This window comes from Chrysemys picta, chromosome 2 (assembly GCF_011386835.1).
Source record: "Chrysemys picta bellii isolate R12L10 chromosome 2, ASM1138683v2, whole genome shotgun sequence".
NCBI lineage: Eukaryota > Metazoa > Chordata > Testudines > Emydidae > Chrysemys > Chrysemys picta.
Window position 1 is genome coordinate 266,686,149 of NC_088792.1, and position 15,924 is coordinate 266,702,072.

At 43.3% G+C, this 15,924-nt stretch overlaps 1 protein-coding gene across 6 annotated transcripts in view; it reads left to right on the plus strand.

The window, feature by feature from the left end:
• Positions 1-15,924, plus strand: part of DEPTOR (DEP domain containing MTOR interacting protein) — a 111,911-nt gene that overhangs the window by 26,457 nt on the left and 69,530 nt on the right. For all 6 annotated transcript variants that reach the window (XR_010598973.1, XR_010598974.1, XM_065586069.1 and 3 more), the window contains 2 exons: positions 8,607-8,785; positions 12,121-12,244. Coding sequence is in view for 4 of the 6 variants with exons in the window: in XM_065586069.1 (XP_065442141.1) it covers positions 8,607-8,785; positions 12,121-12,244 (303 nt within the window). In the remaining 2 variants the exon portion in view is untranslated. The remainder of the gene's footprint in view (positions 1-8,606; positions 8,786-12,120; positions 12,245-15,924) is intronic.

Sequence of the window (15,924 nt, forward strand, 5' to 3'; positions counted from 1 at the left end):
TTAGCTTCACTGACATGGAAGCATTGCAAGCAAGAGAAAATAACTAGAAATGTAACCCTGTCTGATCATGCAAGTGTTGAGCACCTCCTACCACCTGCTCAGCGATGTTAATTCGACTGGGTCTGATTCTCTACTGCCTTGTCCCTTGTGTGGTTGGTCATTTACACTTGTGGAAAAGAGGGATCAACACTATAATTCTGATTTGATGGCATCTTACGCTCACTTTGCACAGGTGCAAATGACTGTGCACAGTGAAAGGCAGTGGAGAAACAGGCCCATTGACTCTAGTGGAAGCCAAGCGCACTCATTCCCCTTACAGCACCAAGCCCTATGCAGTGCCTACCCAGGCCCAGGACGTCTACATAGCAGGTATAAAAGTTATATGAAGACTTAGTTACTTTAGTTGTTTAATAGGTCAGCCTTGCGGGTTAACATTATGCTCGACTGTCATAAGTAAAAAGCAGAGATTGGGCCCAAATTAATCAGCTCTGTTACCTTGGAAATCTTCAAAATCCAAACCTGGCTCAGGATCCAGATTTTGTAAGTGGCCTCTAGCTAGCTTCATAATGGCTCAAATGAAAACCCCAGCTCCAAATCTCCTTACTTTGTGGTGGTGCTCAGATTCGAATCTGTGAGACTGAATTTGTGGCTCTAGTCTGAGCCCATCTCGAGGAGAAAACTGTGTGATTCCAAGTCTAGGCTCAGAGCTGCGTATTGATTGGGCGCTGAGCCTGCACTGAATCTGTTGGAGTCAGTAGGGCACCATGTGGGTGTGATTGTGCACAGTCAGTTGGAGGATCAAGGCTTAGTTATCTTCTAAACTTAAAGAATTTACTAATTTCCACCCTTCCCCCAAAAGGCCACCCCCCGCCCCAAAATAGACCACACCAGTGTAGGGTGACCAGACAGCAAATGTGAAAAATCGGGACGGGGGTAGGGGGTAATAGTAGCCTATATAAGAAAAAGACCCCAAAATCAGGACTGTCCCTATAAAATCGGGACTTCTGGTCACCCTACACTAGTGACTGATTTAAGGTCACAGAAGCATTGGTACGTTGCAGCTTTTTTGGTAGGAGACATGAATGTCTTTTCCTCTTTAGTGTCCCCTGAGGCCACTTATTTAAAGTCCCTCTAAGGTTGGCTCTGTATCGTGGCACCTTCTTCCCACATTGCCGACATGGCTACCTACATAAATTAGAGACAGGCATGATGAGCGGAACTGATTTCAGAAGGTGCTTTAAAGACAACCTTTAAAATGTTTATTTCAGGGGACAGAATTTCCTCCCTGCCACACATACTACCAGAAATATCTTCGTCCAGTTTCTAGTGTAACCCACTGGTTTCAAGACTGTTCTAGCTGCTATGAATATCGGGTATCAGAACTACATAGTCTCATAGCTGAGGCATAAATAGAAAGACGAACACGTAGCTGGAAAGTGTCAGTGGTTAGTTGCTGAGAATTGGCAGGCCTGTGTGGAAATGCTTGTCCTAGGCGATAAGCATTGCATTTCCAGAATACCTTCACCTAGGCCTCTGTGTGCAATGTTTATATTTTCACTGACCGACTTTTTTTTGGCTGGGAAGAGAGAGGGAGAGTAAGGGTTTAAATAGACTAAAACTATAATATTTAGGTATTGCTTCTATCTGGAGAGGGGCAGTTTTGTCTTTCACTGGGGCTCTTTAGGAGCAGTGGTGCAAGTGGAATCCATTTCTTACCAGTATGAGGGGGGCAGCAGCTAATGGGAGGCATGTGACCTCCTCACATGACCTTCCACGTGACTCCTCCCTTCCCCACCCCCAGCCTGGGACCCTCATGCTCTCCCCGTCCCCTCCCCATGATCCAGCCCCCTTACTGGGGGCGGGGGAGGGGGGAGAAAAGAGGGGCTCTGTCCTCCTCCTACTGCACTGGAGACTTCAGAACTGCAGTGGTGAAAGGAGCAGAATGTGGGGCTGCTGGGTGACCTCAGGCCAGCAGCTCCTCCGGCGTGGCGTTACCGCCCCAGCCCTTTTATACAGGGTCTCCTTCACCTGTACAGCAGCCCTGCCAGAGAACAGGGCTGGGGGTGGGGGACAAGGCTGGGGGTGGTACAGCGGTGCCGGAGGAGCTGCCAGCGTGGGGCCGCCCAGTGGCCCCATGTTCTGCTCCTTTCCCCGTTGCAGTTCCCGGGAGAGCTCTGTGGTTCAGGGCTCTTCCAGGAAATGCAGCAGGGAAAGGAGCAGAATGTTTGCAGCTCCTCCAGCGTGGCTGTACCGCCCCCAGCCCTGTCCTCTGGCGGGGCTGCTGTAGAGACGAAGGAGACCCTACGTGGAAGGTCTGGGGTCGGTACAGATGCGCCGGAGGAGCTGCCGGCCTGAGGCCACTCAGCCCCACGTTCTGCTCCTCCTATGTCTTTCTGGTACGCCATACCAGCTATAAATACCTTGCTGGTAAGGCGTACCGTACCGCCCTACTTGCACTGCTGTTTAGGAGTCATTGAGGGAGGGTGCTGAACCAGTGTCTCTGGCTGCCCTTGCTACACCCTCTTCTCTTCTTGTCTAGCACTTCCCACTATTTGGGCAGCTTTGTTCCCAAAACCCAGCCATCCCTGGCAGAAAAGAGGTTTTGACCCTGCTTTACTCCAGTGCAGCCTCTTTGCTTGGCAGACGTTCTAGCACTCTGAAACCTGCAGTGGGTTTTATGACAGGAGAAGCTGGTGCAATCCCAGAGCAAACCTGATCCACCCAGTATTTATCTGTTAATTTCTAAGGAAGACGTGGTGTTATATGGTGCCAATTTTAAGTTTACAAAAGCATATAAAGAGTTAAATGATGAATAATGAATAATCCCTTCCCCTCCTTGTGTCCTCACTTTTCTGCCAAGTCCATCTTTTGAATCTCATCCTACAAACACTTGCTAACATGAGTAGTCACATAGAAACCAATGGGACTATTCACTGTAGTAAGCACTACACAAAGCAGTAAGTGTTTGCAGGTCTGGGTCAGTAGATTTTAAGCTCTTTTGGGGCAGGAACCGGCTTTCTGTGCAGTTTCTGTGAAGCTCCTAGCTAGCACATTGGTGAACACTAGGAAATAATTAATAATTATTAAGAGACTGAGCAGTAAACTGTTCATTCACTGGGGTTTTTGCTGTTTAAAAAGTTTGCAGTTCTACGGCCACACACAGGTCTTACGCTATGTGATGGGATGTCTGCAAAAGAGGCCTGATCTGGTGAAAATGAAGTGGGGTCAGAATGATACAAAACTTCCTCATATGCTTTTGCCTGAAATAAGCATATCAGAACCAAATTGTACAATGCCAGAGCTTTGCTGGGATAAGTGTAGTGACTAGGTAGGAAGTGCTACTCTGACAACATGGGAAGTGCTGGAGGACCAATCAGCCTCCTTACCAGTTGTTTCCAAGAAAGGTGAAAGAAATCTGTGCGACGTTTATGGCAATTTTCCTGCAATATCCTTGAAAGACCTTATTGTATTGTTTATGTATTATTGTGGTCTGGGATTAAATGTAGCCTCTCTCGGGGGGAGATGTGACAGCCGTTGCAACCCTATTCAGTATCTTTGGGGTCCATTGTTTTAAATGAATGTTTTATGTATGACTGTGTTCGACTCCATGGGGGAGGGCTACCACAGCTCCTCCAGGAACTAAAAACAGTGGGTGGGGATTAAGGCAAATCAGAAAAGTGGTGTGCTCCTCCCTCCCCCAAAAAGGTACTGCTTCCTGGGGATGCTCACATATGCTAGTTCAAACTAGATTCTCCAGAGACTGGCAGACAAAGGAAGGACTTTCCACACACAGCTGCGGGGAGAGGTAGATACAATGGAGGAAAGGGATAGGGTCCAGAGTGACCTAGACAAACTGGAGGATTGGGCCAAAAGAATCTGATGAGGTTCAACAAGGACAAATGCAGAGTCCTGCATTTAGGATGGAAGAATCCCATGCACTGCTACAGGCTGGGGACCGACTGGCTAAGCGGTAGTTCTGCAAAAAAGGACCTGGGGATTACAGTGGATGAGAAGCTGGATATGAGTCAACAGTGTGCCCTTGGGCTGCATTAGTAGGAGCATTGCCAGCAGATCAAGGGAAGTGATTATTCCCCTCTATTCGGCACTGGTGAGGCCACATCTGGAGTATTGTGTCCAGTTTTGGGCCCCCACTACAGAAAGGATGTGGACAAATTGGAGAGAGTCCAGCGGAGGGCAACGGAAGTGATTAGGGGGCTGGGGCACATGACTTATGAGGAGAGGCTGAGGGAACTGGGCTTGTTTTGTCTGCAGAAGAGAAGAGTGAGGTGGGATTTGATAGCAGCCTTCAACTACCTGAAGGGGGGTTCCAAAGAGGATGGAGCTTGGCTGTTCTCAGTGGTGCCAGATGACAGAACAAGAAGCAATCATCTCAAGTTGCAGTGGGGGAGGTCTAGGTTGGATATTAGGAAAAACTATTTGACTAGGAGGGTGGTGAAGCACTGGAATGAGTTAGCTAGAGAGGTGGTGGAATCTCCATCCTTAGAGGTTTTTAAGGCCTGGCTTGATAAAGCCTTGGTTGGGATGATTTAGTTGGTGTTGGTCCTGCTTTGAGCAGGGGATTGGACTAGATGTCCTCCTGAGGTCTCTTCCAACTCTAATCTTCTATGTTTCTATGACTTTTGGATAAATAGCCTGGGTTTAAACTGACTCAGAGCCTTCTTTCTGATACAGCATACAGACAGGACCTTCTGTTCAAGGGGGTGGGGGAGCGCTCCAATCCTTGTGGAAGGGTTGGAAGGAGCCTCATAAGATTGATGAATGACCTCTGGTAGGCTTTTTAGCATGCATGTAGGTTCTTTTATGCTTTCTCTGTAATCCTTTCACCTTAAGAAAAAATGTGCTTTTTTAGAAAGAGCTCTATGATGAATTGTAATTCATAGTCTCTGGAGAGAAGGCAAATTGCAGGTGCTGGCCTTTTAAGCAGTCTGGCTTGCTGGGGATATTACTGTATAGTCAGGGAGCTGTGCATCTGGAAAAACCCTGGTCAGGAAGGAGAGAGACGCAGTTTTCTGCCCAAGAGAGCTGACAGCTGGAGAGTCGGGAGCCTAGAGTAGGTGCCCTTGGGGGATCATGGGGGAGTGAGGGGGGAATACAGGTGCAGTTCCCCTGAACTGTGACAACCTCAGAATGGACAATTTCCCTAATAGAAAACTTAATGGACAAATGCTACTAGGAGTGGTTTCTTCCCAGGGACTTAGTGTCTAGTTTTTGGATTCTCAACCTAAAAGTTCAGTTTTTCCTTTAAGTAATGCTAATTATGGTTGCTCTGCTAGTCCATGTTTTGCCTGGTAAGGAAATGACAGATTGTTCTGGATTAGCATAAAACAGACAAATGTGCAAGCAAAGACCTATACGTGCAAATATGTAAATGTTAAATACAGTGTATATTTGCTGGAAGCTTGACTGTGATAAATGCATACAGATGTGAATTTCAAAGGGCTGACTGTAGTATATGCTTTTTACTGTCCTGTTAGTTTCAGAGATCTGCGGAAATGCTCTCACTTTTTTCTTCAAATAGGGCAGAATGTGGCCCCCAGTACAAAATGTCCTTAATGCCATCTTGAGTAATGTGAGGAATTACATTTGTGTGATACTCTAATACTATGAGGAAGGCTGGTTTCTTGTGGTAGTTACAGTCGAGTTGCAAAGTATCAGTGGCTAGACCGTACGCGACTCTTAGATCACTCTTCAAAGGCCTCTGGAATCAAGATTCCCCCACCTTCATTAAGTTTGATGAGTGAGCTTTGCTTTGTGAATCAAACCTGTTGCTAAGTAGGTCTTGAGCAATTCTTTTTATAGCTACTTAGCTAGAGAAACCATGCTTGTGTTCTTGATCCACAGGGCTGAACACTGAAACAGTTTCAGAATGCCAGAGTCCAAACATCTGCTCTGTGTAATTAAAAATAGATGCAGTAAATGTATATGGGGCTTATACATCATGATTAACACTAGGTCTTTTTTTTAAATGTCTTTATTTTGTTCTATTCAGTTAGGAGCATATCGGAGGTTCAGAGTAGTGGGCTAGCTACTCTGTGGCTTAATGGTAGTGCTATACATTGCTATGCAGGCGGGTTGGGTTCCCTTTCTGGTGTCACACCCCAAGCCAGTTAGGCCCAGAAGTAGTACAAATAATTTCCCCACCCCCTCCTTGGGAAAGAGAGGTTTGAGACACTTGTCACATAATGTGATGTCTGGAATAACAGTTATTTCCCATTCCCATTTGATACTTGTGAGTAAATGCTGACTCTTGCTTGGGGAACACTGTACCAACCTTGATACTAGTGCCCTTTTAACTCATATCAATCCTTATGTAGGTGCAAAGAATTGTCAGATCCTGATTCTCCTTTTATGCCGGCGTAACTCCATTCATTTACTTTGATATCAATAGAAGTGAAAGGGTGATCAAACCCACTCTGTACATATAGATATATTGATGCTGTTTCAGTATTGTACTTTCAGATGACTATGTAGCTTACAAAATGGACAAAGAACACTGATAATTCCAGGGTCTTTAAATAAAAAGTGCAGGCTTTTTCTTCAAAGCAAGATGACAGTTGTTACTGTGCAGCTGGAAAGTATCATAGCTGTAAGCAAAGACATATTGTAGCTTACTGTATTTACTGTCAGTGGGTTTTGTTATAAATACGCTACTTTGATTTGTATGTTGTTTTTAACTTAAAAGTATTCATTTTGATAGTGTTTGTAAAGTTGCCTTTTAATCCATACTATGTAGTTGGGGGAGGGGGAGCAATCTAGTTTGAGGATAAATACTGCAAATCAGAAAAGTTGCTACATTACTATTTGTGGATGGTTTTAGGTAAAAGGCTTATTTAAGTCTTGTCTGTGACCCAGTAATGGCATCAATAACATCCTCAGCTGACTTACTTGCCTTTTGTGGGTTTCAAAAGGAAATAGTGTGATGCTAGGGCATACTAATATCACACTGAGAGGAAGGATGTACTAGTGGTTAGGGCCCTACTCTGGCGACCCAGGTTCAATTCCCTACTTGGCCACAGATTTCCTGTGTGACCTTAGACAAGTCACCTAGTCTCTCTGTGCCTCAGTTTCCATCTGTAAATAGGGATAATAGCACTGCCCTAGCTCCCAGGGGCATTTTGAGGATAAATACGTTAAAGGTTGTGATGTCCTGCTATACTGGGGACCATATAAATATTTTAGACTAGATTAGTTAGTCAGGAATAACTGTTGTTCATATAGCATTGATTTGTACATGCGGCAGTACTTTAAACTGTTCTACCTTTTTAGGCTACTTGTTTCCTGAGGACAGCCCCTCTGTGCCTGCCCAGAGCCCCACTGAAGTCAATGGGACTATTCCTAGGGTGAAATTTTGGCGCCATCAAAGTAAATGGCAACACGTCCATTGATTTCAGTGGAACCAGAATTTCACTCATAGCTCATAAGTTACTTATGTGTGTAAGTCTTTGCAATAGGAGTTCAAGATTTCCTCCCCCTTCCCCCCCCCCCGCCGTGATGTGCTCTATGGAGTGGTTCCTGTGCTTTCTTCATATTTGTTATGGATAAATGGCACTATAAAAATTCAATAGTTATCAGTAAAATTATTCATTAAAAGTGAAACGTAATAAATAAAAATGCAGTTAACTTCTACAAAATCTCTGCCTGTTGTTCTGTAATAAATAAAATAGATAAATATAAAATAATGATCAGTTACGTTAATTTGGGAAAATGCCTAATCATAAAGCTACTGATCTTAAAAACCTCTACTTTCTGTGGTCAGTCCAGATACTCCCACATGGGCTTTTTGCTACCCATACGAAATGTGTAAGAAGCAATTGCTGGGTTTGCTTTCAAAATGGTGGGTGGGATTTTGCAGCTGTCACAGCTCTGATACTGAAGCTCCTCCATTGCCAGTTGCTGAGATCAGTGTCCCATAGAAAAGAAAGTAGCTGCTGTGTGTTAGACCGTGTTGTGTGGAAACGGTCTAGATGCTGACTTCTAAATGGCAAGCCCCGTACCTAGTATGTAGCTTTGAGAAAATGTAGCTCCATAACCAGTGGAAATTAAAAAAACGGCACCACAAAGAAACTGCAGCTGAGTCCACCGAGTGGGGTTAACGAATCTTTGGCAGTGAGCTTTTCCAAAATAATACAGTAATGTCAAGCATATTAAAGGTAATGTGTGAGAATTAGTCTCAGCTCATGCCAAAGTGTTAACATTTAATTTTATTGACACACTAGGGCATGCGTTCATGTGTTTAGCAGATTATACTGAGAATTACATCTGCTTCTCCTCCTGTTTGTTTTCCACTGGAACTGAAAATTCTCCATATGCTGGGTTTAAAATGATCTTTGATATTGTTTCTTTTCTGCTTTTCTTTCTTTCCCCAGCTGAAAATGAAAATGGTCAGTTGCCAATTTGTGTTTGTATTCTCTGCCTTTCAACAGACTTGCCACTATAACTTTTTATAATTAGGCATAACATTTATTGGGGTGTATGTGAATTGTGTGGCAGTCAGACACTAACATGTTACATATGAAGGAGTCCTTTCCTCCTCTGGTTATATAGATTCTCTGCAAAGGTTATTAATAATGTAATTTGCCCCACAGGCTCAGACTGCATGAAGAAAAGGTAATTAAAGATCGAAGGCATCATCTCAAGACATATCCAAACTGTTTTGTTGCCAAAGAATTGATTGACTGGCTGATTGATCGCAAAGAGGCCTCAGACAGAGAGACAGCGATTAAACTTGTGCAGAAATTATTGGATCGCAGCATTATCCATCATGGTGAGTGAAACAGCAACAGCCACAATTATTTTCATTTCTTTCTTGATAACTGTGATGCAATCAAGGGTAACTCCCAGGGCCAGCTCTACCATTTTTGCCACCCCAAGCAAAAAAAAAAAAAACCACTCGGACTGCTGCCCCCCGAACTGTCAAAGTGCACCAAAAAAAAAAAAAACCCGCTGCTCAGACTCTGCCGCCCCAAGAATGGATGGAATGCCGCCCCTTAGCATGTGCCGCCCCAGGCACGTGCTTGCTCTGCTGGTGCCTGGAGCCGGCCCTGGTAACTCCTGACCCTGCTTCTGCAGTTGAAGAAGGCCCCTGATTATTCTGCTCTATGTGAGTGAGGCAGGGTTCGGGCATTCCTGTGGAAAAGGGGGTCCTTACACCCTGTGCCCTGCATATCTCTGCTCCATGGGGACTCCCATATATGCCAGTGTACAGGAGTCACTAGTAGAGATGTAAGGGTGGAGGCTGCAGAGCCATGACTACTCAGGTCCATTGTCCATCTCCCTCTGTAAAGTGGGATGTAGTTGCTTCAGACAACACTGTTGCCTTAGTGGCTAAAGAGCGGCTGCACCTCATACTTTCCTGCAGCAGACAGGGATTCTGTTGTCTGTAAGAACTCCTCTGTATGCTAACATCTAACTACCTGGACTTGGGGCTGCTGGAGGGGAGGATTTCTCCTTTAGTGAATGAAGTGACTGTAGTGAGACATGTTAAATGCAACATCCTTTCTTTATAAACTGAAGCTGTTCTGTACCTTTTCTCTTGTTCTGTATCATGGTGTCCCTGTGGCTTCAGTTCTAGAATAATGATGTATTGGAAGTTACATGCATTATTTGTGAAATGTGGACACAAACCACTATCAAATCACAATAGTAATGTTTATATACTCATTTTACACCTGTGTAAAGTATAGGTGCAAAATGACTACAATGTACAAGTCAGTGGTGAATCAAGCCCTTTGTTTCAAGTGCACAGTGTTGTCCAGTTAAAAAGTCAACATATGAAATTGCAATTTTCCCATCTCTTTATAACAGGGATTAGAGGAACTTTTGTAATTGACAAGTTGACTTTCTCCAGAGACACCTGTAAGTGTGCAAGCACTGCTGTAACTGTCAGCAATGCATAAACAATACCTTAATTAAAGGGATAAGTATGCAGATGAAATGTGTGCCACTACTACACATTCTGCTTGATTCAGAAATTAAAATTCTGGGTCTTTATGGAACCTGGGAACTGAGGTAGATAATTAAAGAACAGATACAAAGTAATTATAGGGGCTCCAAATGCCAATTGCTTTATCCTCTATTGAAGAAATGTCAGTCAATAGTTTACATGGAAGTCAGAGTAACTTAATTTAATTGAGCAATGGAAACTTTATATGTGAAAGTTTGTTTAAATCTTTAATAAAACTTTAAAATGTTTTCCACCTCAGAACATAATCCCAGCCCGCTCCTTCCAGCTAGGTGAGTCAACAAGCAATGGCAGGAGTCCTTGACAAAAAAAGATGTTAAAAAAATTAAGTACAAAATTGCTATTTTCAAGGATTTTCATTCATTGGCTTCAAAGTTAATGCAACTGTTTCAAGCATGCTCTGATGTAGGACAAGTTCAGATAGCCTAGTAAGCCAGGTTCCATAGGGGCCTCTTATGCCACCAGTAGTAAGTTAAAACGGTAATGTAATGTTTAATGCTCATGCACTAGTGCCATATGGGGTGGAGTATGAGTCCGTGCATGCTGACTGAGAGCTCTGTGGTGATAACAGCTTGATTGGACTGTCCCCCACTTTATCTCTGTCTTAGTTGGAGCTCATTTCAGTCCACCCTCTCCAATTTAACAAGACTTTCATCAACTGTTCCCCTAAAAATGTTTTCTAGCTCTCAATACATTCCCCATTGCCTCTGCGACTCCCCAGCTGGCATGGCAGAGCAATTTGAGAAGTGGAGAAGGAAGATTATACAGTGAATCTTAGACCTTATTATGTGTCTTTGCAACAAGTGTCAGGTTAGCTTGATCCAGGCCTGGATTAATGTAAGTGACAGTCATCGTTAGCCAATCCTGAAATTACTGATTCAGGTTTTTAGGAAACACCTGATTTAATCATAGAATCATAGAAGATTATGGTTGGAAGAGACCTCAGGAGGTATCTAGTCCAGCCCTTTGGTAAGAAGCAGGACCACCACCAACTAGATCATCCCAGCCAGGGCTATGTCAAGCTGGGTCTTAAAAACCTCTACAAATGGAGATTCCACAACTTCCCTAGGTAACCCATTCCAGTGCTTCACCACCCTCCCAGTGAAACAGTGTTTCGTAATATCAACCTAGACCTCTCCCACTGCAACTTGAGACCATTGCTCCTTGTTCTGTCATCTGCCACCACTGAGAACAGCCGAGCTCCATCCTCTTTGGAACCCGCCTTTAGGTAGTTGAAAGCTGCTATCAAATCCCGCCTCGCTCTTCTTTTCTGCAGACAAAACAAGTCCAGTTCCCTCAGCCTCTTCTCGTAAGTCATGTGCCCCAGGCCCCTGATCATTTTTGTTGCCCTCCGCTGGACTCTCTCCAATTTGTCCACATCCTTTCTGTAGTGGGGGGCCAAAACTGGACGTGATACTCCAGATGTGGCCTCACCAGTGCCGAATAGAGGGGAATAATCACTTCCCTCGATCTGCTGGCAGTGCTCCTACTAATGCAGCCCAATATTCCGTTAGCCTTCTTGGCAACAAGGGCACACTGCTGACTCATATCCAGCTTCTCATCCATTGTAATCCCCAGGTCCTTTTCTGCAGAACTGCTGCTTAGCCAGTCGGTCCCCAGCCTGTAGTGGTGCATGGGATTCTTCTGACCTAAGTGAAGGACTCTGCACTTGTCCTTGTTGAACCTCATCAGATTCTTTTGGCCCAATCCTCCAGTTTGTCTAGGTCACTCGGACCCTATCCCTACCCTCCAGCATATCTACCTCTCCCCGCAGTTTAGTGTCATCCGCGAACTTGCTGAGGGTGCAAAATCACAAGGTTTTGCCAGATAGATGTCTTTCGCTATGCATTGATATTGCAGCATCCATTGAAATGAATGGCTGGCAGGCTCCAAAAGATTAGAGATTCTATTTGGATAATTATCTAAAAGTTTGGATTCCAAAAGATACCACGCAGCCTTTTATGTGTGGGGACATATTTGTACAATAAACAATTTTGGGGTGGAGGAGGCAGGACTATGCTCTGCATATGCCTATTCTGTTTTTAAGTTCACTAGTGATGATTGGTATCTTGTTCTGATTGTGTTAGGTTTCTAACGTAAGTGTGATCATTTCTGATGTCACTTATTTTATGTTTCAGTTTGTGATGAGCATAAGGAATTCAAGGATGTCAAACTTTTCTACCGCTTTAGGAAAGATGATGGAACATTGCCACTGGATAACGAGGTGAAGGTGTTCATGAGAGGACAGAGGCTATATGAAAAGTATGTTGTATGCAAAACCATAGCATGTTGACTGTATTAGCTTCCTTGTAGCATCTTGTTTCACATTAGATTGCAAGTCCTCCTGTCTTGAATTGTAAATGCTTGAATAGTCCCCAATATGATGAGGCTCCGATTCTCACTGGAGCCTTTGCACACTGTCACATAATAAATAATGGCTGATTTGGCATTTAAAAATGTAAACCTGGGGCTTAAAACTGTCAGATTGTGGCCTTAATAGTAGACCTAATTTTAGTTAACAAGAAAAACTAATCTTCACTGAGTCAGCCTCCACTATTTCCACAGAAGAAAGATTATATTAAAACAAGTTACAAAAGCAGTCCAGAACGTTTAATTAAGAGTTGAAACAGATGGTTACACTGAGATTCTGGATATCCCACTGGATTACTTGGGTCAAATAACTGAGAAGTTTAACCAGATTGTCCACTGTAGAATTAATTTAATTCATTCAAGGCACAGGGGGTTGTAACATGGTAGTTTCAGGCAGAATGAATAAAATGTTGTCATTGACTGTGCGAAAGTGTGAACAGACGATTTATTTATTCAGATGCTTGAAGTATTATTCCAGACTGACTCCAGCTGTCAGGCAGTATACATGTGATTACCTAGGGCAGCAAGGCCCAGATCCTCAGAAGTATTTAGGCACTCAATTGCAATAAGAGTTAGGTGCCTAGATACCTTTAAGGAACAAGCGTAAGCAGCCATGTGAGCCACTGTGTTCACTTTATCAGGGAGTAGCCATGTTAGTCTGTATCTACAAAAACAAAAAGGAGTCCAGTGGCACCTTAAAGACTAACAGATTTATTTGGGCATAAGCTTTCGTGGGTAAAAAACCTCACTTCTTAAGAAAGCTTATGCCCAAATAGATCTGTTAGTCTTTAAGGTGCCACCGGACTCCTTGTTGTTTTTGTGTTCACTTTGTGTTGCATCAGTATTGTTTCCCTGCTAGGATAAAGTTTTAAATGAAAAGTTCATACAGAGAAAGCTATTAAAGGCAAGAACAAAAACTCCATTAGCATAAACCCCATTCCAGCAACTCCAGCTGTACTTACGTGCCCAAGGGGCTAAAGAATCTCCAAATAGCTGTCCCTCCTTCTGCTTGGCCTGCAGAGGAAGAGGGCAGTGGAGGAGTAGTGGGAAGCACCCAAAGGGAGAGGCAAAGGATCAACAAGGATGGGAGAACCTGCCAAATCCTCAGTAGGAGGTTAACTTTACTGCCATGCAGCAGGGAGAGTAGCTGGCAACTCCTCTGAAGCACTTACTTGTCCTACAGTTTGTATCAGAGCAGTCGTCCTCCGGGGCAGTGCATGCTGAGTAGCAGTTTGTGACAGCAGCTAACATTGTAAATGGACAGAAACCTTAAAGATATGAGAGGTGAAGTGTGACTAGGAACTTGGTCAGGAGAGAGGCAAAGCCACCAGGGAACTGGGGAGGGTGTGGCGGGTGAGGGCAGTACGGTCTCTGTGTCAGCTGCGAGCCAGAGGTAAGACTGGAGACATGGAGACACTTCATAGCTGCATGCAGGGCCGGTTTAAGACCTTTAGAGGCCCTAAGCACTGAAAAGATTATGGTGCCCCCCCCATATGTAATTCAAAATAAAAACAATATTATACCGTAAAATAAAATTTTATTTTTCGAAATGACACAAAACTTACATATATGCTGAAATTAAAATAGCTTCTTTCTAGATTTTCTAATTGCAAAATTCTGGATAAGTTCATCGAAGCTGACTCGATGAAGCATGTCCGCTTCCATACACAATAGGGAAAGTGAATCAAGTCTGTCCTGACACATTGTTGTTCTCTGAGGGTTTTTTATTCGTTTCAGCTGAGAAAAAGAGCATTCTGCGGAGCAGTTAGTAATCATCAATGTTAGAAAAATACGAAGTGCGAGCTCTACATTTGGAAATTCACATTGTATTCCGTCTTTCAATATTGTGTCATGAAGATCAATGTGCCTGAATTTCATTTTTCCTGTTTCATTAAACTTTGCGCGCATATAACAGTGGAACTGCCGTACTTCTCCACAGAGATTCATGTTCAAATCAAATGGGTATGAGTCAACTAGCTTTTGGGAACCTTGTGAATATTGTTCATCAGGTAAGTTCATATCGTTTAGAAAAGGAAATCTACTTGATATTTCTTTGTACACTTCACCTCTCCTCTTCATATGAGCTTCAAGTGTATCAATTATAGTGTAGTAAGTAGATACGCGAAATTTGTCTCTAGGATTCAATGCTGTTTCTGTTGCACTGCTATCATTTGCTTGTTTTTTCCTGATTCGCTTGCGGGACTGGGCTTCTTTGTAGTTAGTATCAGGCAAGATATCTTTTGATATGTCTTCAAATCTTTCAAAATCATTTCTCAAAGTGTGTAAGTGGTCTGCTAATGATTGACAGAGGTCTGCACATGTTTTCAGATCCAATTCTTTTTCTTGGAGAGCTTGACTTGTGTGGCAAAAGTGTTGTAAAATTTCATTCCACATGGTCAACATGAATACAAACTCTAGTTCTTGCATCTTGTTTGCAATGTTTTCTGCCTCTCGTATAGTTTCTCCCCTTTGTGATTGGTCTTCAGCTATACTTTCTAAAGCATCCACGATCTTTGAGTAGGACTCCAGAATTGCACTTGTTGCCACTGCATGTGCCTCCCAGCGAGTATTAGAAAGAGATTTCAACACATGATCATTGCCCAAATATGTTTTAAGAACTGCCCATCGGTGTGTTGAGGCAGAGAAAAATGTATAAAGTAACTGGACTGTTGAGAAAAACCTTACTGCCACCGGACAACAATCAACAGCACTGCAGCCAACAAGATTGAGAGAGTGTGCAGCACATGGTATGAATATGGCATATTTGTTCTTTCTAAAAGCCTCTTCTGCAATCCTTGATAATGCCCTGACATGTTGGCAGTGTTGTCATAAGCTTGACCTCTGCACTTTGAGAAATCTATTTTGCAAACTTGGCACAGATAATGCAGTACTTGATTTGCCATTTCTTCACCAGTGTGGCTTTTCAAATTGAGGAATGTTATAAATCATTCAACTGGTTTTCCATCTGTGGGAGACACATATCTTAGTACAATACTCAACTGCTCAATATGTGAAAGATCAGGTGTAGAGTCAACAGATAAACTGAAGTACCCAGCAGTACTTATTTCATCCACAATAGCTAAACGAACTTTGTCACTCATTAGACCAATGAGTTCATCACATATTGTCTTGGATAAGTATAATGGGTTACCTTTGCCAGCATTCCCATATTTGGAGATAGGGCCTGCTAAAAATGGGTCAAACTGAGCCACAAGCTCCAACAATCCCAAGAAATTTCCATTCTGCAATGATCCAAATGTGCCATTTGATCGCCGGAAAGGCAGACCACATTCAGCTAATGTTTGAATAACAGCTATAACACGCTGCAAGACATGTTGCCAGTATTCACGCTCCCCTTTAATTTGTTCTTCCAATTTTTGTGTCAATCCAAAGCCCTGTCTTCGATTTAAATATGTCAACATTGAATCTCTGTGAGTAGTGCTATTTTCATGTTGTTCAATTAAAACAGTATTCTGCCAATCACTAAATCCATCTGCAGCAAACTGGGATGTTGAAGGTTTATATGCAAAAAGGTTGCAAACAAAACAGTACACAGACCCTGTTGATGGTGA